Consider the following 23,349-nt stretch of genomic DNA (forward strand, 5'->3'; position numbering starts at 1 on the left):
GATGTTCAAAGAAGCGGACCAGCTCTCTGGCATCAGACTTGCCCCGTGAGGTGTGAGGCAGGAAGCGTGTATCCCCCTTTCCTGAGTCGCTCACCAACAAAGTCTGAGACAGCCTTGGTGCCAACCCCCGCCTCCTGCCCCAGCCCGAGGCAGGCAGGCCACTCTCAGGGAATAAATGGGGGAGGGGCTCCACCCACATCTCCTCCGGCTCGAAGAAACTAAATCTAAAACCAGGCAGAGTGAGAGCCCCAGACTGGAGACGATCTAAATGCCCATCAATAGGAATGCGTACAGGAATTGGGGTATCTGCATCAGATAGAATGGGATCCAAGGATACAAAAGGAAAAGGGGAAAAGCCACAGCACAGGAAACACCAAGGATGCGTCTCAGCAGCTGTGCTGAGCCGAGGAAGCCGGACATGCAGGAGTGTAGGCGCCTGGAGGACTCTGGGGAGGGTTGTCTCTGGGGAGAAGGGGGAGGAAATGAGGGGAGAGCACAGGGGTCTTCAGGGGTCTTTATTTTCTATTTCTTGCCCTGGTGGCACTGACGTGGCCCTTCTCTTTCTGATGACCTTTTGAGCTGGACATTCCCGTCCGTGTTCTTATGTGTGTCTTACACGTGATAATAAAAATAAGTCAGGAAGAAACAGACAAGGCATCTGGAGTCCCATTTGACAGGTGTGGAAACTGAGCGCCAGAGGGGGCGACGGGATGATCCGGGGTTCTAGGGGTGCTTCCAGGGGAAGGAAGGAGGAAACCAGAGTCGGGATGGAAGCCGGAAAGGTTGAATTAGGCATCCCGTCCTGGGGGGCCTGGGTGTGGCCCCGGAGGCTGGCTGCTCCTTCCTGCGCAGGTGACCCGAGTGTCCCACGGGCCTGCAGGAGAGGACAATGCCGCACCCCTCGGTCCACCATTCCCTTCCTTCAAGGGCTCTGGCTGGGAAAAGTCCATCTGGTCAAAAACTCCCTGTATTTCCTGATGCCGGTGGGATCGGCCACCCGGAAAATCGCAAACTAGCATGTAACTGAAAAGCATTTCTGGTGTTTGCCTTGGTCACGCACTACGGTGGGTTCTTCTTTGCAACAGATCGACTTTCCTAAAGCGGAACCCTGGCTGGCGGGGCCTTGCTTCTCCACGGTGGCTCCTGGGGCCCGGGGCAAGCCCCCGGGCTCACTGCCCTCTGGGGGACCTTGGACAAGCAGGTGAACAAGCCACCTGCGCCTCTGTTTCCACATCCGTCAAGTGGGAACAATCCCACCATCAAGGAAACAAACGAGTCAGGGCAAATCCTCCACAAACTGTAGTTTCGCCTCCGTCCTCCAGGGGAAGGTGAGCAAATCCCAGTGTAGGCCTTTTTCTTCGGCTTGTGTAACGTTTTGTACTTGTTATCTTTACGTTTAATTTTTCCTGATTACAAAAAGTATTAAATGCCCTCACCGAAGAAAATTTAGGGAATAAAGAAAACATAAAGAAGAAATTAAGGGAATTCCTTGGCGTTCCAGTGGTCAAGACTTGGTGCGTTCACTGCCTTGGGCCCGGGGTTCAATCCCTGGTCGGGGAGCTAAGATCCCACAAGCCTGGCGGCGCGGCCAAGGGAAAAAAAAAAAAGGCACTGTGAAAGGGTCTGGGCGGTCCCTGAATTTTGTTTTAAATTAAATTTTAGAGACACATTGGACATACTCCTTGCATCCTTTGAAAAGCTCAGCATGACCTTCTAAGCATTCCCCTGTGTCCTTCAATTGTCTTCGAAACTCCATTTTGAATCGCTGCATGAGAATCTGTCCTAAGGATGTGCAGTGATTCACTGAACCGGTGCCCCAGTCGTCAGGAACTGAGACGGCTTCTACGTTTTGACGGTAGTGCCATCCAGCATTCAACACGACTCTCTGGGCACCTCTGAGGATCTCAGGATGGGTTGATCTGTTTCTTAGGATGGAAGCCTATTTCCTTGTCAAGTGACTCCACAGGCCTTGACCACAGGACCTCGTGCTAGACCCCTGGAGGGACCAGGGCAGCCCCCTAAAGGCCTGGGCGGGTCAGCATACTTTGTGAGGTTAAGTACATCCTGTCTTCTGACCCAGCAGTGCCCCCGGTGTACATTCCAAACACATTATCATGCCGCAGCCCCCCAAGGGTTCCTAAAGGAGGCTTTGTGGTAGGAGCAGCTCGAGGCTTCCTGGGGGTGGGTGGGGCGGGCGGGGGGGGGGGACGCCCATCAAGGAAATTCTGCAGCAGGTAGAGCAGCCGAGTACACACACGCACACACAGGGCGACGTGGACGGCTCTTCACAACCCAGGCCAAGTGAAAACAGCGGACAAAGAAAGCCATCTAGAACGCACCTTCATTTACATAAATTAAAAACACCTGCACACAAAGCAACACTAAGCATTTTGCAAGAACTCACACAGGCAGAAAGATCCAGAGTAAACACATGAGGGTGGTTGGCTCTGGGGGAGGCGAGGGGAGCAGAGTAGGGGCAAGGAGAGGAGGCTGTGACCTGTGACCGAGGAAGGGGGCCCAGGGAGGACCCCTGCCTGCCTGAGGAGGGGGGAGCTGGCTGAGGCCAGCCCAGCGGCACAGCGTCTATGTGGACCCAAGTGCACAGGGAAACAAAGGTATCCCTGGGCCCGCCCGGTGGTGGCAGGTGCCCGGCTTGAGTGGCAACAGGGCTACAGGGCAGAGGGAAGGCGAGTCCCCAGGGCTTTGCCTAGAAGGCATCTCTGTAGGCTCAGCCCCTGTCCCCGTGGCCACGTGTGCTTGGAGTCCCTGTGCTCCCTGCGTGGTCCTCGCCCTCGCTGGACCACAGGCCAGGGGTGAGTGGGAACAGGTGATGGGAACCTCAGGGCTGCCCCAGTTCTCAGGGCGGGCACTGCAGGATTCACCCCCTGCTCCCGCTCACGGAGGCTCCCCCGGTCTCTGCCAGGTCCCCTGGGGCTGGCCTTCCATTCTCAAATAACTGCTGATCACCTACTGTGCGCCAGACTCTGGTCTAGGTGCTGCGGACGACACAGGGAGCAGGGCGAAGTCCCTGCCCTCATGGAAATGACCATCTGGGCAGGAGCCAGATGACAAGCAGGTGACCGTGGACATGGGGGGACTCTCGAATCTCCACAACTCAGGCCACCTCTACAGAGCTTTGGTGCCGGGCCTCGTGTATGTGCACCTTGGGGGGTCACAGCCTCCGACTCCACAATCCCTCTTCTAGGAATTTACCCCAAGGGCAGCATCCAGAATAGTACAAAGAACAAGAACTGAGGATGTTCACTGCAGTGTTGTTTACATCAGTGAAAACACTGGGTGGCGCAGTGGTTAAGAATCCGCCTGCCAATGCAGGGGACACGGGTTCGAGCCCTGGTCCGGGAAGATCCCACATGCCACGGAGCAGCTAAGCCCGTGTGCCACAACGTGCGCCTGCGCTCTCGAGCCCGTGAGCCACAACTACTGAGCCCGCGTGACACAACTACTGAAACCCATACCCCTAGAGCCTGTGCTCCTCAACAAGAGAAGCCACCGCAATGAGAAGCCCGTGCACCGCAACGAAGAGTAGCCCCCGCTCGCCGCAACTAGAGAAAGCCCGTGAGCAGCAACGAAGACCCAAAAATAAATAAACAAATTTATAAAATAAAATAAAACACTGGAAATAAGATGGGACTAGTTAATTAACTGGACGCTCACGCATCGGAATCCAATGCAGTCATGAAAATCCACGTAATAGACAAGTATCAGAATCAGGGAGAAAGATATTCATGGTTGAACTCCTAGGTGCCAAAAGCCAGTTGCCAGCCAGTAAGAAATGGGGTGATTCCATTTTTTCTTTTTTTTTTTTTTAAAAAAACCCCAAAATATCCATTTAGAGAGCCAACCCTGTCGTGCACACAGAGGTATGCCTGCAGAGTTTCTGAATAAAAAGACACCAAATGTTAATGGGAGTTACCTGTGGTTGTCGGATTACACTTGGCTTTTGTCCCTGTGTTCTTACTTAGGTATCTTTTCTAGTTTTTCTAAATTAGTTTGTATTCATTCTATGATAAATCATTTAAAACCACATTTACATAGGCACAGAAAAGAGCCAGGAAGGCTTTAAAACAAAATGTAAACAGTAGTTATGTGTATCTAGGCAGTGGGGCCAGGGTTGAGGTTTTCATTTCTTATCTGGATAATTAAAAAGTTATTTGTGGGCTTCCCTGGTGGCGCGGTGGTTGAGAGTCCGCCTGCCGATGCAGGGGATGCGGGTTCGTGCCCTGGTCTGGGAGGATCCCACGTGCCGCGGAGCGGCTGGGCCCGTGAGCCATGGCTGCTGAGCCTGCGCGTCCGGAGCCTGTGCCCCGCAACGGGAGAGGCCACAACAGTGAGAGGCCCGCGTAACGCAAAAAAAAAAAAAAAAAAAAAAAATTATTTGGTAAAACCCCTCTAATGGCGGCCCCACTCCTCCCGCCATCTGCGAGGTGTCCACCGAGGGAGGAAGATTCCATTGAACATTTTGAATCGTTCACTTTTGCAGACTGGACATTCCCTGGCCTCAGGGAATGTGCAGTCTGGGGGTGGGGTGGGGTCGGAGGTCTCCAGAGCAGGGGGCTGCAAGAACCCCCAGGGGTGAGAAACGAAAGCGTTAGGATTTCAAGACATGCTTCCCATCCTTTAACATTTGCGTGACTTTAGTAATAAAATTCATATATGTATATTCTGACAGGGATGTGGGTCACATCGTTTGGAGACCAGTAGCCTGGGAGATGGGGTGAGAGACACACGAGCAGACAGGTCCAACCAAGGGTCCACTCAGACCTACAGAGTCATCCTCTCTCCTTTTCCCATATCCACTTTGCTGGAAAATCCTGCGGTCTCCACCTTCAAAACAGACCCAGGGTCTTCCCTCGTGTTGCAGTGGTCAAGAATCCGCCTGCCAGTGCAGGAGAAACAGATTCGAGCCATGGTCAGGGAAGATCCTACATGCTGCAGAGCAACTAAGCCCATGCACCACAACTACTGAGCCTGCATGCCACAACTACTGAAGCCCGCATGCTTAGAGCCCGTGTTCCACAAGAGAAGCCCGCTCACCGCAATGAAGAGTAGCCACCCCTTGTCGCAACTAGAGAAAGCCCGTGCACAGCAACAAAGACCCAACGCAGCCAAAAAACCAACCAACCAACCAAACAAACAAAAAACACCACCAAAAAACAGACCCAGAATCTGTCTGCTCCCCACACCTCCACTGCAACCAGTCTGGGCCAACCTGGGGCCACCAGTCTCTCTTTCTCGTGAACTCTGCACCAGCCTCCGAACAGGCCTCTCTGCCATCGCCCTTGCCCCTACAGTCCCCACACCTTGGCCAGAGAGAGACCCAAGTCAGAGCCCGTCTGTCCTCTGCTCAAAGCCTCCCCTGGCTCCTGTCTCATGCAGAGAAGAGCCCAAGTCCTCACCGTGACCCCGAGGCCCCTTTGTCCCATCTCTGTCCTCACCTCCCGCCCTCTCCCCATAGTTCATTCCGCTCCAGCCACGCCAGGCTCGTGGCTTTTCCTCCTACACAGGCAGGCTCTACCCCAGGGCCTTTGCACCTGCTGCCCCCTGCCTGGAATGCCCCACAAGGCTCCCACCGTCACCCCCTCCAAACATTTGTTCAGATGTCACCTTCTGCGTGAGGCCACCCTGATATCCGTGTCTTTTTTGTTTTTTTTTTTTGGCGGGTCCGAGGAGCTTGCGGGATCTTACTTCCCCGACCAGGGATTGAACCCGGGCCCCTGGCAGTGAGAGCACCGGGTCCTAACCACTGGACCACCAGGAAATTCCCAGAGAACCACTGTTTTAAAGGCATTTGGTCAATCCCCTGTCCCCATGCAGGCCTCTCCTATCCCAGCCCATAGAACCAGGAGAGAAGAGGGCTCCGAGCTAAACTTCCCCTCCCCCACTGCACATCCTGGTCTGACCCTGGGGAAGAGGAAGGGATCAGGGCCCCCATCTGACTGTCCTGGACAGCCTGGGGACCAGAGCCCCCCTCTGTGGGGGCAGAGAGGGGACCTCTTAGGGGGTCAATGCCAAGGGCAAGGCTGTCCCTTCCTGGGTGGCCGTGGGGCAAGGACCACTGAAGCTGGAGTTGCGTCACATCACCACACCCCTGCCCCTGCAGGACTGCGTCCCTGGGCTCCAGGCCCACCTCACCAGCTGCCTCCACCTAGAGGCTACCTTTTCTGCTCGTGTGGTTTGAGTCAGCCTCGCACACATCAAGCTGCAGTCTCAGCTGCTCTGTCCATGCCTCCCTTTAGGGGGCGACACCCTCCCTTCATTCTCACCATACACCTGCCCCCTTGTTGCTGGTGCTCCACGCATCCTTTGTGTATTCATGTGACAGTCCACAGATGCTGCTAGGACCAGCTCTGGGCAAAGCCCTTCCCTGCCCCTGAGTGGCTTACATTCTAGAAGGGAAGAGGCGGTCCACCAATAAACAGGATGGCACGCCAGGCTGGGATAACCGGGAAATGGGAGCCGGAAGGGGGGAGGTTAGAGCATCAGGGATCGCGTCTGCGACGAGGAGCCGCTGAGTTCACACCACCAGCAGCATCCCTTTGGAGGAACTGGGCCGTTTTCTCTTTGGGGGGGCTCATTGAACAATTCAGTCCCACCAACAGCTGCTCAGTGGCCGGCACTGCACTAGGTGCCCCCACCCCGGTCCAGGGCAGGGCACTGGCTGACATGTGACAGCGACCAAGCGACACCGGCGCCACAGCTCCGCCACCTCCTAACGGCATACACTCAACCCATCCTCCCAGGGGCTACCACACAAGGCCGATGGTGCCCTCTGCCTAAAGCCCTCCAGAGCCCCCCTGGACTCTGTGGAATGAAGTCCAGCCTCTTCTGTGATAACCAGTCCCCCTCCCAGCCCCGAGGGGCTGCTCAGACGATCCCTCTGCCTGAATACGCCTCTCTTGGGTCCTGGGGTCCCGCAGGCAAACCTCCCCTCACCATCTTCCTCTCCGGGCCCCAAGCGCCCCAGCATCTCCGGCCTTCCCCTTAGCGCTTTGGTCCGTTCAGCGTCTCTTGGTTGTCTTACACGTGGGAGGCCGTAGTCTAGGCACTCGGGACACATCAGTGAGTAAAACTGACAGCCACACGCGCCCTCCCTGATCTCACACTCCAGGCCTCTGTCTAGAAGTAAACGGGCATTGTGTTAAATGCTGAGGGCCGTGGGGGACGGAACTGGATGGGGGAAGGGGGTGGTGGCTGCAGGAGGAGGGGTTGCTGGCTGCAGCTTTAAAGACATGGAGGTCAGGGGAATTCCCTGGTGGTCCAGCGGTTAGCGCTTGCACTGTGGTGGCCCAGGCTCAAAAAAAAAAAACCCAGTGTTTCTCAACCGGGGGTGGGGGTGGGGAAATTCCCTCCCTCCCCAGGGAATATCTGGCAACATCTGGAGACACATTTGGAACTGGGGGGCGGAATGCTACTGGCCTCTAGTGGCCGGGGAAGCTGCCCCACATCCTACAGTGCACAGGATGCCCGCCCCCCTACCCCACTGAGGGTGATCCAGCCCCAGCGTCAATAAAGCAGAGCGGGGGAGACCCTGCTTCAAAATAGCACAGCTCTGCCCCCAAAGCATCACTTACGGCCCATCTTTTTTTTTTTTTTTTTTTTTTTTTTTTTTGCGGTACGCGGGCCTCTCACTGCTGTGGCCTCTCCCGTTGCGGAGCACAGGCTCCGGACGCGCAGGCTCAGCGGCCATGGCTCACGGGCCCAGCCGCTCCGCGGCATGTGGGATCTTCCCGGACCGGGGCACGAACCCGTGTCCCCTGCATCGGCAGGCGGACTCTCAACCACGGCGCCACCAGGGAAGCCCACGGCCCATCTTAATGACAATTATAATCGGATGGCAGCTGCCGCGTCCGAGTGCCAGCCGGTACTGGGGAGCACAGGGCTCTCACACCGACTCCGGCGAGTGGGGATGTGATCCCCGTACCACACAGCATATGAGCGCTCGCCCGGGGCCAGAGCGATTCTAAATCCTTGACAAGTGTGACACCCATCAGCCCTCGCACCAGCCCCTTGGGGCAGAGATCATATCATCGCCATTTTCCGGATGAAGAAACTGAGGGGCAGAGTCATGCATCACGTGTGGCCAACGCCACGCGGCAGGTGCGGTGGTGCAGGTGGCACAGGGGCCTCAGGGAAGGGTCGCCCCCAGCACGACCTGTGGCTCCGGGGCCAGGCTGAGGGCTCACCTGTGCCGTGCTGTGGGAGGAGGGCAGATGGTCCTGCCCTGGGGCCCCGTGTGCTGGTACAGACACAGGGAGCCTTGTGCCGAGAAAACCCAGACAGCCTCGGCTCAAGTGACTAGGATGCAAACAGCATCTCATAAGTGCCCAGGGTACGGGCGTGAAGAGCTGGTGGGGACGCCCAGGAGGCTCTGCCAGCTCAGGGAGGTGGGACTGGCCACCCCCGGGCCCCTCCCCCACCCCCCGGGCTGCCAGCCCAGCTCACCTGGATGCCGTTCTCCTGCAGGTTCAGGTACCGCGTGTTGACGGGGATGCTGGCCGGGACCTCGGCCAGCTCCCTCCTTGTGCAGATCACCCGGCTGGCCTGGTTGCTGCAGGAGCAGGCCGCGGGGCAGGAGGTGGCCGGCGGGGAGCCCCCTGCGGCGGCAGATGTCACGGCCACGCCGCCCCCGCCGGCCCCCAGGGGTGGGGAGAAGAGCCAGAGGAAGAGCAGGGCCCCATGGGGCCAGGACATCCTACTGGGCGGCAGTGGGGGGCACGGGGAGCCGCGGGCGCGCGCCATCCTCAATGTTCATGCTCCGCCTGGGCGCCGGGGGGCTGTCAGGGAGAGAGAGGGAGAGGCTCAGTGAGGGACGGGGACCCCCCGAGTGGCCCAGCTCCTCCCCGACATCCAGGCCGCTCTCTGCCTCTGCTGCCACCACCATCACCTCCCTGCCCAGGCTCAGGACCCAAGGGGGCAAGACTCCTGCAGACGCCCTGTGGAGGGAGAGGCCACCCCTGATGATGAGGGCCCAGCAGGGCAGGACGAGGCGGGCAGAGAGGAGGGCTGGCCCTGTGCACCCTACACTCATCTCACCCTCTCTGTGCTGGGAAGACTTTATGCCCATTTCGCAGAACAGAAAACTGAGTCTGGGGGAGAGGAAGGGCTCACCCAGGGGCGCTTGGCCGGCAAGTGGAGATGTCGGCCAGATAAAAAACTTGGCTCTTTGCATGATTTCAAAAAGGGACATAAATAGGTCGAGATGGAGTGAGAGACAAGACAGACAAGACGTAAGTGACAGAGAAGAGGTGAAAAGCCACGCCGGGAAGTCGCAATGAGGATCTGGCTCCCGTCCCAGCAGCCGCCCGAGTCCCCTCTCCACCTGCATGCACTTCTGGGAGGGGACCAGCCTCCTGGACGCCCCCCCCCCATCACTTCTCCCTTCAGGGAGTGTTTGTAGAGGCCAAGTTTCCCAGCAAGCCAGACTCCCTGCCATCACCCGCGGTCCATGCGCCTTGAAGCAGTGGCAGCGGCGGCAGCGGCTGGAGGGATCTGAGTTCGACTCAAACGGGGGATTTGAAGGAGAAGGTGCCAGACAAGGCAAGGGGGGAGGGGCCGGGTGTGGGCAGGTGAGGCAGCTGCGGAGGGAGGACACCGGAGACGATAACGGGGGAGGAGGAGGTCGAGGGTGGCAGGTGCTCGAGGCCACGATGGCAGCTGGTGGGTCCGTGCCAGCGGCTGCTACACGCAGGGTGGTGCTGGAGAAGGGGCTGGGGGGCCGGAGAGCCTGAGCCTGAGCTCTGGGACGGGAGTGGGCAGCGTGGGGGTCAGGTCCTCCCACCCGCGTTTCCACAGGACCAGAGACGGAGAGGGGGATGGGCTAGTCATGACAGTAACAATGAAAACAACAATAATAATGGCTCCGGAATTGCGAGTGTGCCCCTTCTCTGCGCCAGACCTGCACACGCTTGTTTAAGCTTCCTGGGAGCCACAGGAGGAAGCTGTTAGGATGCCCAGTTGACAGATGAGGCCGCTGAGGAGCACGGAGCTGGCTGGGTAGCGACAGAAGGGGTTTGCGGTCCTGGCTTTACCCCTCGGGCTCCCCAACCCTAACCCTTCCACGCAGAGTCTCCGCCTCGAGCGCACACAAACGCGCCCACGCCCGCGAGCTCTGCTCCAACACGGCCGACCGAAGAGTTCCCCACGAGTGGGGCGAACAGGGGGACAGAGGAGCCGTCTGCACAAACACGCACAGCAACAGCGGTGACAGGGGCGCGCCCTCGCACTCCCAGACCCGCGGACACGGGGCCGCCGGGCCTCCCCACCGCCCCGCACACGCACGCGCACACACACACACACACGCTCCCTCCCGCGGTTTCCAACATCATTTTAACTCAGATAAAAAGACATGTGCGCATGTCTGTGTGTCTGAACGCATGTGTGAGGGGAAGAGCAACAGCTAGACGGAGACACAGAGACAGAGAGAGAGAGAGATGGGGGTGGGATAGGGGGAGGGTTGGTCCTGTGTCTACACTCCAGACTCATTTTTCTGCCTGGAGGGCTGGGGGCTGTGAGCGCCTCCATCTATGCGGTCTGTGAGGGCGGTGGGGTCTTTGCATATCCCTGAGTGACAAGGAGCGCTACGCTCTGTCCCCGTCCTGTTCCCACCTCAAGACACTGGTGATAAGCCAGCCCACACCCTCGGAGCCAAGCGCCGGCGCAGCCCAAGGGGGCCAGCCTTCGAGGCCGGGGAACCCCCAGACCGGGATGCCGCTCGGGCGGTGGGAGCCCGCAGCGCCCACCGCAGGTCCAGACCCGCCGCCGCTGTGTCTCTACCTCCGCCTCGGTCCCCATCTCGCTTGCTGCCCGCCCGCACCACTGCCCCCCCTCCCCCAGGATGGCTTCTGCAGAGCCTGGGCCTCCCTCCCCTCCCTCGTCGCCCTCCGCCATCTCCATCCTTGTCTCCCCCCACACAGAGCGACACTCACCCCAGTGGCTCGGCTTCCGCTGGGCCTCTCCCTGCGCCCCAGGTCCCCCCCTCCACATGCCTCCAGCCGCCGGGGGCTCTGCCTCCCCAGTTCTCCAGGGCTTCCCGTCGAGGTTGTGCTGGGGGGGGCGCAGGGGCTTTTGGGGTCTCCCCGCGCCCCCCCCTCCTCGCCTGTCGCCCTTCCCACCCCGCCCCCCGCAGGCCCGTCTAGGCCACTGCAGCAACTGTCTCCCGCCCTCCCTGCTCGCCTCCTCCAGTCTCTTACCCTCTACCTCCACTCTCCCCCACCTCCGCCGGCCTCAGCCCCCTGCTCTCTCCCTGCCCCTCTGCCTCTGCGCCCCGCCCCCCCTCAGGCCCCCCTCACTGTCTCGCCAGCCTTGGGACCACCAGGCCCCCCACTCCTTCTCCATCTCCTCCTCACTCTGTCTCCGTCCCCATCACCCTCTCGCAGGTAGGTCGGGGAGCCCGTCTCGGTCGGATTCTCTGTCTGTCTGTCCGTCTGTCCGTCTCCGTCTCCCTCGGCCGGGCTCTGTCTGTCTCTCTCTCTCCGCGATTACAATTTCTAGTCACACGGCAGTGCAGAGCCAAGCTGTGCCTCAGCTCCCTCCCTCCCCACCCCTCCCTCCTTTCTCGCCTCCTGAGCGGGGAGGGCGCCTCTCCTCCCTCCTCCTCCAGCCCCCCTTCTCAGCGCTGGAGGCCTCCCCCTCCCCCGTTAATCAAAGGCTCTGTTATCTAATTAACCCATTGGTTCTGGGCAGCCGGGGAAGGGCGGGGAAGTCGGGGAGGAAGGTTGAAGGCTGGTCTGCCCAGGGAAGGGGGTGGGGGGGGCCTGGCCTCCTGGCACAGCCTCATCGGCCGCATAACCAGGCTGGGCCAGCGCTGACCCACCCCGCCTCGTGCACCTGCCCCCCAGCCCGAGTGCAGACAACCTAGTGCGGGCTCCTCTGCAGGCAGGCACTCCCCCAGGACCCTAGGGGCCCCCCAAAGCCCCCCACCACACCGCACAACCAGGCACTCTAACCTCCACCCCTGATACACCAGCGAACCTGGGCCCATGTCACCGTCACCCCAGTCCTTCAGCCGAGGGCCAACCCCTGTTCATGCCACAAAGAAACCCATCCCCAGATGCGGCCCTCTCCCCTGGACCTCGGCCGTATCCTGCTATCCGCCTCCCGATACACTTCTGCAAAATGGGCAGGGCAGCGTCTTCCATTCATTCTGTTCATCGGTTTTCATCCATCCATCCATCCATCCAACAAATATTTTCTGCGTCCCTACTGTGTGCGGACACCGGTGTAGATGCTGACTAACGCTACCCCCACCCTCCAAACCCAACATCCACAGGCCCCCAAAGACAAGCAGCGATAACAGAGCACATCGACCAAGTGCCAGGGGGCCTGGGTTTCAGTCCCGGATCTGCTGTTGGTTTGCTGTGTGACCTTAGGCCAGTGACTTCATTTTTCTGAGCTGCAGAAAAATGCTGTGCAACAGGGATAATAATAGTATCTGTCTCACGGGGCCACTCGGGGACTGGCTCAGTAAATGGCTCTCTCTTTACAAAAAAATGCAGATCTGACCACTTCTCATCCCCGCCACCATCTCCCCTAGATGATCACAGTTGCCTCCTCAGTTGTCTCCCCACTTTGACTCTCGCTCTCCCTCCCAGACGGTTCTCACAGGCAGCTGGAGGGGTCCTGACAGCATCCAAGTCAGATCCTGCCCCTCCTCCACTAAACAGCTCTCACACCCTGTCTCACGGGGTGTGAGGGCAGAGACTTCACCGAGGTTTAGCAGACCCCTCTCCCCAGGATGGGCTGCTCCTAACCCCGTTCACCCACCCACCTCAGGCCACACTGGCCTCTTCGCTGTTTCTGGAATGGCGCGCACGGTCCTGCCTCAGGGCCTTTGCACGTGCTCTTCCCTCTGCCTGGACCGCTCATCCTCAGGCGTCCCTGTCCTCCTTCAGGTCTTTTCAGTGAGGCCTCCTTGCATCTCACAGCACCCCTACCCCACACCAGAACCTTCTCTGCTTTGTCTGTATCGCATTTGTTACCCTCTGACCTCTTAGAAGCCCACACACTTGAGTGTAAGCTCCCCGAGGGCAGGGACCGCGTCTGTTTTGTGCACAGTTTGGTTCCCTGGCACAGGGTAGGTGCTCAGTGAACATCGGAAGCATTAGTTATCAGCGCCATCATTTAGATCCCCCCCCAGTTTCCCCGCCTTCTCTCCTATAGTCACACACAGACGCACCTGCTTGGCCACATGCCCCTCTCTGCACACCCAGCCCAGGACACGCTCACCCAGCTGCACATCTCGGGCTCATCCCACAGACGTCCAGACCCCAGGGTCCCCTCCCATCCCAGGAGGCCCCTCCCATCCCAGGAGGCCCCTCCCATCCCAGGAGGCCCCTCCCATCCCAGGAGGCCAGCCTGGCAGACTCAGCACCTCCATACGCCGCCGCTGCAAACACACTGCCTTCGGCTCAATTTCTGCACCCACAGCATGCCGCCATCTGGCTGGCAGGGTCCCAGGTACTACACCGTAGGTCCCCAGGGCAGCTGCGTGCACCCCACTAAATGCAGGCCCTGAGGGGAGCCACACCTCAGATGCCACCTGTGTGGGCTACGTTCCAGGATATGGCTTTGCGCCGAGGGGACACCTGGCCCCAGTTACAGCCCCCTCCAGCACAGCTAATGGGGTGCTGGCTAACCCTCTTCTTCTGAGCATGTTCTCAAAGCCAGGGGCTGTGCGCATGCCTGACTCATACCAACTCCTTGAAGAACAACCAGTGATGGTAACGTCCACCGTGCACCCGGCACCAACAGGGCAGAGTCCTGGGAGTTTGACTCGCATTAACTGTAGTTCTCCCATCGGCCCTGACAGGGGACCGCTCTCACCCCCACTTCACAGACAGGGAAGCTGAGGCACAGAGAGGCAAAGTCGCTTGCTCAAGGCTAAACACGCCGCTGGGAAGCGGCCCCTCCCTGGTCAGCCTCCCCAGAGCCGAGGGGCCCCAGAGACGCTCTAGCTTGTCGTGATAGCAGGGACAGTTCCCTTGGAGGTCTCCTGGGGGCCTGTTGAACTGTGACCTGCCTTCTGCCACCCTCATTGGCCATGGTCCGCCCCTGATAGTGACGGGAATCTCTGTTGAGCACTCGCTATGGGCCTAGGGCCATGCTTAGCCGTGCCCTCGTCTCCAGATGCTGGCTTCTTCCTGCGGCCCTAGGAAGAAGGCTTTGTCCCTGTGTCCGTTTTCCAGATGGAAAAGCAGATCCTGAGGGCTGAAGGTACTGGCCGATGGTCACACAGCCTGGATACGGGGCAGCTGGGATTGGAACCCAAGGCCCAGCCCTGGGCCAGGTCACCCCACTGCCTCGCTCACCCCAGGGCCCTGGGAGAAGCCTCAACGTGAGGGTCCTCCACCCCCACCTGGTGCAAGGGACCGAAGCAGACACAGAGATGCAAGAGGCCCCAGAGAGAAGAGGTGTGAAAGGCAGAAAGGGGCAGAGACACAGCACGAGAGAGAAACAGAGACAGAGACCAACGTGAGCCCTGGGAGGTGGCAAGGGAGAGGGAGAGAGGCGTTAAGGGGGAACAGAGGAAGCTAGAAAGCGAGCCGAGATCCAGGGGAAGGCGGAGGCACGGAGGGCCAGGCACTCGAGGCGACGGGCCGAGGCCCCGCCAGCTTCGCCGTCCTCCCCAAGTCCTGAGAGATCTCGGGCATCGTGCCTGAGAGGATTCAGGCAGATGGCAGATCGGAGACTCAGGGGCCCAGGAGAGGCGGGGTGAGGAGAAAAGAGAGGCAGGGAACATTCCAGTCAGGCGTACTCAGTTTTTTCTGGGGGAAGTTCAGGAGGTGAGAGAAAAGATAGGAAATTAACTGCCATCGCAGCAAGAGGGATGGAGGTTAGATCTAAAGAAGAACTTCCCAACTGTGAGGGACTGGGGCGGAAGTGGAGCCTGGAGCCAGGAGGGTGGAGAGACATCAAAGCCAGGGAGAGATGAACACTTCTCTCCCTGGATGTCTGTCATACGGGCATGGCCGGGAGCTGTTAAGGTGGGGGGAAGAGGGGCAGGGTACAGACAGCACAGGCTTCAGGGATGGATGAAACAACTTCACACGTGTGTCCCTCTGAGCCTGTCCGTGTCCTGAATGCTTTTAAAATAAAAGCAACCCCAAAGCCCCGAGAATCGACAGTCCGCTAACTTTTGAGATAGAATCACCCTGGGAAAAGGGTGGCTCAGGCCCCTCATAGCTGCTGCGGAGGAAACAGAGTTGGGGGCTCAGCTCAGGACTTGCCCAAGCTTCCTGAGGCAGCGGTGGGCTGGGGAGAGATGACTTGCTTGGTGAGGGGGGCTGTCTTCTCCTGTCTTCCCCCAACTCCCGACCGAGAAGCACTGACGGGTCATTTATTTGGTCTTTCATATGTTCATTTAACAAATATTTACCGGTGACTCCACCACCCCGAGTCTCCGCCCACACACCAGGCACGTTCCCACCTCAGGGCCTTTGCCCTTGCTGTTCCCTCTGCCTGGAGCGGTCCTCCTTGGGTCTGCGTTGCTCTCTCTGTCTCCATGCTGGACTCTGTTCCGTGCCCGCTCCGGGAAGGTTTCTTTGCCCCCCGCCCCCCAGCCCGTCCCTTACACTTCTCTTCCTTTCCTTCACAACCCTCTCGTCAGCTGGCCCGACATCGTATGATGGATAACGCCTGGTCCTGCACATTGTCTGTCTCCCCACTAGAAGGTGAGCTCCCCAGGCAGGGAGTTTGTCTGTCTGGCTGCATCCCGGGTGCCTAGGATGCGCCCGGCTCCTACAGAACCTCATCGATACCCGCAGAATGAAGGAGCGAGCGAGCGCCCCCTACCGCTGGATTCCCTGCCGGCGCCGGGGGCGCAGGGGCAGAGGAGACCTGCCTTTGTCTTTGGGGAGTTAGTGGTCCAGAGGGGAGACATACAAAGGCTGAGTGAGAGGGTGAGCACAGGGTGGAGGCCCTGGAACGTCTGCGGGAGGAAGTGATGGCAAAACGGCGCGAGGCATGCGGGTGAAGGGCGCGTCAGGCAGAGGGACCCCTGTGTGTAAAGGCCTGGGGGCCAGAGAGGCAGATGGGGGTCGGGGGTCTGCAGAGTCCAGCTCGGTTACAAAGACGTCCTGCTCCACAGCGGACTGAGAGGCGGGGGTGCTGGGAGCTGAGGGTGGGAGGCTGTGACAGGAGAGGGGCAGGGTCAGCTCTGGGTTGGAAAGTTCCCTCTGAGTGGACTCTTGGGAGAGACTGAGGCCGGGCAGGAGCTGGGCCAAAGGTCCAGGGAGAGAGGATGAGTCTGGGGCCGGGGCCACAGGGGTGGCGAGGAGGAAAAGAATGAAAAGATACTGACAATTTGCAAAAAGTGGCAGAACTTGGAGATGAGGCAGAGGGAGGGGCCAGGTTCTTCTTATAGATTTGGGGGTCACATTCTTAAAGCCAAGAAAGGGGAGAGGGCAGGGAAGAAGGTTGGGGAGAGGAGATTGAAGCGGTCCAGTCTTTGCTTGTAGGTGGCGAACCCGCTCACGCCAGCACCCCAGAGGCTACGGGGGGTGGAGGGACCCGCAGCCTGGTTGCCATCGGTCGCTGGCTGTGTTACCTTGGGCCAGGCCCTCCCCCTCTCTGGGCTCCCATTTCCTCCTTTAAAACAGGACATCAGTGACAGTCAGCGCTGCCCGGGGCGGGGGAAAGGGGGCCCAGAAGATGGTCTGGTCAGCAAGTGCCTGGCAAACGTGAGCTGGGATGTGAAGTCTGCCTGGTGAGCGGGGACAGAAGCAAACCCGCTCCGGTCCCAGGCAGCTGCCGATTTTCTGCTGGGAACCAGAGCTCGCCGTCCCCGTTTCTTCGTCTGAGAAATGGGAATTGATAACAGGTAGCATATGACACCGGGCTGGGGAGGCAGGGGGTGGGGGGAGAACAGCAGCTGTTTGCCAGCCGGTGTGGAACCGGTTCAGTGTTTGAGTGGGTCGCTGTCCCCCACTGAAGTGCTATCCGCGCCGTCGGGTATGGTGGCCGCCAGCATATGTGGCCATCAAGCACTTGCCGCGTGGTGTGAGTGAGGAGCTGAATTGCTGATTTACTTTAAATTAATCGAGAATTTTTTTTTTTTTGGCTGTGCCCTGCAGCACGCAGATTCTTAAGTTCCCCGACCAGGGATCGAACCTGTGGCCCCTGCGGTGGAAGCTCAGAGTCTTAACCACTGGACCGCCAGGGAAGTCCCTCTTTAAATTAATCTAAATGTCGATGGCCACACATGGCTGTGGCCGTAGTGGTTCCTGTATCGGACGGCGTGGTATGGCCATCCCAGTACCTCCCGGTTCAGCCTCCGTCCCGCTTGGAACCAGTCCTGAGTCCCCAGAGCTCGGGCTCCTCTGCTCGGAGGCTCTGCCCAACAACCTCGCAGGGCTCTCCCAGGATTCTGGAAGGACTTGGAAGGAGATCAAAGTGAGAGAAACAAACTCAACTGAGAGTAGGGCACGCAAGCCAGGCTGGCTCTGCCTTTGTCGTATGAAGCCTGCTCTGTGCCAGGCCTCTGCTGAGGCAGCCTTGGGCCCGCAGGGGAGGAACTACAGCAGTTCCACTTCACGGAAGGGCATACTGAGGCGTGGTGAGGTCCTGAGTCCTCGTTGTACCCATGACCGCCCGGACCCGGGCAGGAACCAAGAGATGGAAGGAAGCTGAACACCCAGGGCCCCTGTACTGTGTGACTCTGGGAGGTGGGGCGGCCTCACACCGCCGCTGAACTGAATCCGCCCAGGAAGAGAGCTAGGACCTAGCCTGGTCCTGGAGGTTTTCCAAACAGCGGTTATTGCCAAGGCTTCGCAGGGGTGCATGGGGGTGAGTTTGCAGGTGGGGAGGGCCCTAGTGTGAGCCAGCCTGACTGTGGCCTCCCGCCCCCCTGCTCCCCTCTCTGTCCCCTGGAAGGGCAATGCTGCCATCTGTTTTCCATCTCAGGGCGTGCAGAACTACTACTCTTTAAAAAAGGGGGGGGGGGTTCTACTAAAAGTAACCAAGAGCTGAAAACTCCTTGGATGGGATCAGTGTTCCTTAGACATCGGCGCGCAGCCAGGCGAGCTGGGGGCTTTGTGAAAGTGCAGGTTCTGATCTGGTGGATCCAGGACCAGGCCAAGATCCCACATTTCCCAGGGATGCTGGTCCTCGAGCAAGGGGTCAAGGGTCCCCTAGGTGTGCAATCCGCTCCCACGGTCCATTTCCAGATGAGTAATGAACCCTCCCCTCCCCCACCCCGTCTAGAGGTGTGCTGGGAGGGGCTGCAGACCGGGGTTAGAACCGCGATCGTCACTCGTATCAGACATGGGGCCTTGGAAGGGGGACATCGCCTCTCGTGGCCTCAGTTTGCTCATCTGTAAAATGAGGAAAAGAGCTAATCGGCCTCCTCGGGTGGTGGGGAGTCAGTGGTCCCCGTATCTGCGGCGCTGCTGAGCACAGTGTCTGGCTCATGGAAAGGTCGATACAACTCTTCTATGACTGTGACTATTCTCCTCCTCCTGGATAGTGTCACACTGTCACTTTAGGAAGGATGGACAGGTGGAAAGAGCAAGGGTGTCAGGGAGGCCTGGGTTTACACTCTGACCCGCCGCTTTCTCACTGTGTCCCCCTCCAACCCCCCCAGGCTCTGTCTGTGAAGGTAATGACACCTAGCTTGGTGTCATTACCTGTCCAGTGCTGGGCACCTCAATGACAGTGTTATCAGTAATAAATCATTAATATCAGTTATCACTTATTCTCACTGGGTCAGAAGAACAAATCTTTTCCTCCTTTTTACTCCACCCCCACCCCCCCTTATGTTAATCCAGTGTTTCTGGCTGGATCAGAAACACCCATTTATCACTGGGGGGGGACCCACAGAATCACCTGAAGGATCTTTGTTCCCCCCAGACCCAGCTGGACCTGGACTGGACACCCCCACCCTGGTAAGAAAAGTCCGCCGTGAGAATGGGCCTGGGTATGTCCTCTCCCCTCTGGGCATAAACAAGATCGAGAGGCCAGGAGCCTGTGAGTTACCAGAACTCCGATATCTCTTTTAAACTCTAATCTTCTGAATCTGTTATTCTTAACAATCTGATTATTGTTATTATTAATGATCCTAATTTCCACTCGGAGGGCCTGATGGGCCAGCATGGTGCCCTCTCTGTTTCCCCCTTTGGAAAGCAGTGATCTCAGCTGGGGGAGGCAATCTGCAGAGTGACCAGTGCCCAGGTTTGCAGCCCCAGCTCTGCCACTTCCACCTTGGTGATGTCGGGTAAGGGACCTCATCTCTCCCGCATCAGTTCCCCCTTTTGTCAAATAAGGATGATGATCGTGCCTCCCTCCCAGGACTCCTGTGAGGAGAGAACAGAACAAATCCACATGGAATCACCAGCACAGAGCCTGGCCCAGGGTAAGCGCTAATGAATGTCAGCTCTTGTCATCATTATCTCCGGCCCTGGGTTTGAGGGTTCCAGGCAAGTGGACGGCAAATCTCCGCGTTTACCGCCTGGGGCTGCCCCTCTGGGAGAGCTGGGGCTGCCGCTGTTTTCTGACCTTTGTCACAGCACTTGAACAAGAGCTCTGGGGCCTAAGCTCAACACTCTGACAGGAGTGTGGGCTGAGGGGTTCAGGGGGACACAGCTGAGACAGGAAGGGAGTGGCCTGGGTCGCTGCCCCAGCCCTACCTCGCTCCCTCTCTGCTAGCCATCTGGGTCATACACAGGCTTCTCAACACCCCCACCAGGACCCAGCGTCCTCACTCTCTGCAGCCCTCTTGAGGACCCAGCCGCCCCCTGGGATGGACTTCTGCCTGCAGGGGCCCTACCAGCCCATCTCCCAGGCCTCAGAAGCAGCCCCTCCCCTCCACCTGCCATGACAACAGTTGCATGTAGGTTTCCAGGCAACAAGGGGGCATCTTGGCACGCTTTTTACTCTCCTGCCACCCCCTCTCCGGCAGAGTCACCCCACTCTCAGGGACTGGGAAGGGAAGGGAAAGGGGGTTTCTCCCCAGCAAAGATGGAGGGTTCCTAAACTCAGGGATGAGACTTCCTACACTCTGCCAGAGAGGAAACACAGACATTCTCCCTACACCCCGACAAGGGTGATGGTGGAGGAACTGATGGTGGGGTTGAGCACTGTCATGGCACAAAGGGGACCCCTGTCATCTGCACCCTGACCCGGAGATGAGACCAGGTGAAGCCCCTCGTCCCCCGGAACATAGCCTCTTGTCCTCTGAGACCTGCACTGGGACCAGGTGAACTTTCAACTGTGTACCTGCCCTCCCTTCAACACACAGGGAAACCCTCCCCTGCCTGTGGGCTGCAATCTGACCCACGGGGGACAAGGGTGGGGTCTGGGGCCCACCCTGGCTGTCAGCCAACCAAGGATGGGCTGCAACAGACCTTGTGTGTGCTCTGCAGCCTGGCGGTCTTAAGAGTCTTCCCGCCCTTGGTGTGGCAGGGAGGCAGGCCCTGGCTCCAGGGAGGCCCAGAGCTGGGGCAAAACTGCCCCGAAGAATGATGGGGCAGGAAGGGCAGGCAGAGAGAGCCCCTGGCAAAGGGGCTCCGATTCTGGAAGAAAATCAATGGTAGGAGTGTGGAGAGAGTGACGGGGGATGGGGTGGGAGAGGTGGGAAGAACCACTTGGAGAGGAACAGAAGAGAAAATAGCAGAGGTGGAAAACTCAGCTGACTCTAGTGCTGGGAAGGTAAGGAAGATGGATGAAGCAGGTGAGAACAGAGTAGGGAGGGTTGGCCCTTGGGGCACCTGAGCACAGGGCACTGCTACCCCAGGGGGAGAATTATGCAAAGCAGCTGAGAAGCTGGAGTTTTGAGATAGAATTGAATATAACATTATATTAGCTTTAGGTGTATCACACAATAATTCAATGTGTGCAAAACGATCACCACAAGAAGTCTACTTACGAATCACCACGCGAAGTTACACATTTTTTTCTTGTGATGTGAATGAGTTTTCATGTGAAATTGCTAAGTTTTTTCAAAAAGTTGGCAACACATTAAACACTTTGAAAGCAGTAGGGGGAAATAACGCTCGCCGTCCACAGGACACCAGTGTAAGTGCTCAGGGCTGTGGGGAGGGCGAGTGCAGGGGAAAAGGAAGAGGAAGGAAGACAGAGGGGCAGCTAGAAACAGATGGCTGGAGGTGAGGGAGAGCGACAACAGAGAAACGGAGAAGAAAGTGCAGGGAGCGAGTGCGGCTGGAAAGAAGTGGAAAAGAAAGCAAGGGAAGACAGAGGAGGGAAGACCGGAAGGCACTGGGCTGGGGGGCGGGGTGAAGGGTTAGCCGAGGGGAGAGAGGTGGGAGATGGAGGTGCAGAGATAGAGACACGAGGTCCAGGTGACACCTTAGGACAGATGCCCAGCCGGAGAGGTCGGGGAAGGGAAGAAGGATGCGGAGGGTGTGATAATGAGAGGGTGCACTGTCCTATCAGAGGAGACAGGTGAGCCATGGGTGGGGGGAGGAGAGGAGCCGGGGTGCTGGAAGCGGCTGAGGACTCAGCGCTTCCCCTCCCGCCCCCCCACTCTGGCCATGCCCCACAGCACCTCGCCTGGAGACCTGCCTCTCTCCACCTGGCCTCGGTGCCGCCGGTGCATGCGTGCGTGCTGGGCCCTGGCTCCATTTTCCTGAGACGTGTCAAAGGCCCTCTGATACCTGACGTCTTAATTCTGCCGGAGCCCTCTGACTGACTCTGGGAGGGATGCAGGGCGGCTGCCGGGGTCCCTCCAGCACACACGGAGACCCCTCGCGCTGGGATGTGAGAATGTACCAGCAACACGCGGGGCTGCATCTCCAGAGCTCTGGGGCCTCCTCCGTGCCTCTCGATGTCCCCATGACACCTCTTTGAGTCTCTGTGAGTGTGAGGTCACAGGGTGACCAGGAGTGAGGGCCTCCCTGACAGGGCGTCTCTCCAGGAGGTGCTGCCTTTGTCTCTCCCTCCGTGTCTCTGTGTATGAGGGACTGCGTGTGTCTCTGTGTGTCCAGGTCTTTCTCTCTGACTCCGGGTTCTGAAGCCAAGTTTGTAACTGGGTCTCTCTGATTCCACATCTGGGTCTCTGGCTGCGAGTGAATGACTGTGTGTGTTTGTGCGTGTGCGCCACGCACGTGTGCACCTCTGCCTGCACATGCGTCTGTGTCTTCCTCACACGCTGCCTCCTGCCCTCCAGTGATGGCTGACTCTCTCTGGCAAGTTGGGCGCTGTGCCTCTGGTCGCCCCCTGCACCTCTCGGGTGCTGGAGTGCCCTCGGGCTCCTTCCCGCCTGCGCCCTGGGTCTCTCCCCGTACGCTCCAGAGTCTGCGGCTCCCTGTGTCTCTGCCTTGCCTGGTCCCTTGCTCTGTGTGTGAGGATGGTGTGTGTTCCCCTCCCTCCCCTACTTTCCTTTCTTTTGGAATTGAGTAACTCCGTGCAGGTCTGGCTCCCTGGTGGTGCGCCCTAACTGTGTGTCTGTTTGGGAGTGGGGTCCCCCCTCTCCCACCCTTCCCTGCCTTGTCTGGATGTCTCCCTCTTACCTCTTGGCTGCTTCGCTCTCTGTCCCTCCTTTCTGAGTGTGTGTTTGAACACTCAAGTGCCAGGATTAGAGGAGACCCAGGGAAGAGCGGGAGGAAGGTGGGGAGGGAAAGGAGGTGCACGTTAGAAGCAGCAAGGAGACAGGAAGAGGGAGGGGCTGATCCTGGCCACTGCGGGGTGGGGGGAGGTTCTAGCGGGGAGAGGATGCTGCCTGCTGCCTGGACCGGGAGGGAAGCGACTCTGGCTATCCCCAGCTGCCGCTGGAGCCCGAGTTCCTGTCTGGCGGCTGCGCGGCCGGGACTTGGGATGTGAGGTGCATAGCAATGGTGCGCTGCGGAGGCTCGACTGCAGCTTCCAGCTGGGGAGGGCGTGGGGAGGGGGCTGAGGGGCAGCCCTGTGGCTCCCTTCCCCCCTCCCCTTTCCCATCTGGGCTCTCCCCAGGGGATTTCCTCACCCTGAGAAAGTCTCTTCCAGAAAGCAAGGCCTGAGGCTGCGAGGAGCAGGGCGGGGAGAAGGGGCCGGAGCTCCGGAGGAGCGGCAGGGGTGGGGGCGGGGAGAGAGGGGGAGGAGGATGGGAGTGGCAGAGAGACAGGACGGGCCGGGTGGGTGAGGGGGCACCATGGGCATCAGGACCCAGAGTCCAGGAGAGAGACTGGCTGGGCCCCTGGCCGGAGAGAAGGAAGAGCCCATGGAGGTGGGGACTTGGAAATGTGGGCGGAACCCTGGACAGAGCCTGGGTCACGGGCTCCCCAGGACTGATGGGGAGTTGGAAAAAGCCGAGGGAAAGAGAAGGAGAGGTTCCAGACAGGAGGCCCCTAGGACTGGGGGGTCTGGGAGTGGGGGATCCCATGAGGTGAGGAGACAGGGATG

General features: G+C 59.0%; 1 protein-coding gene across 1 annotated transcript in view; it reads right to left on the reverse strand.

Annotated features, from left to right (window-relative positions):
* Positions 1-23,349, reverse strand: part of LRRC4B (leucine rich repeat containing 4B) — a 38,970-nt gene that overhangs the window by 14,119 nt on the left and 1,502 nt on the right. The window contains exon 2 of the mRNA XM_033845666.2: positions 8,464-8,795. Within this exon, the coding sequence (XP_033701557.1) occupies positions 8,464-8,760 (297 nt within the window). The 5' untranslated portion in view covers positions 8,761-8,795. The remainder of the gene's footprint in view (positions 1-8,463; positions 8,796-23,349) is intronic.

This window comes from Tursiops truncatus, chromosome 19 (assembly GCF_011762595.2).
Source record: "Tursiops truncatus isolate mTurTru1 chromosome 19, mTurTru1.mat.Y, whole genome shotgun sequence".
NCBI lineage: Eukaryota > Metazoa > Chordata > Mammalia > Artiodactyla > Delphinidae > Tursiops > Tursiops truncatus.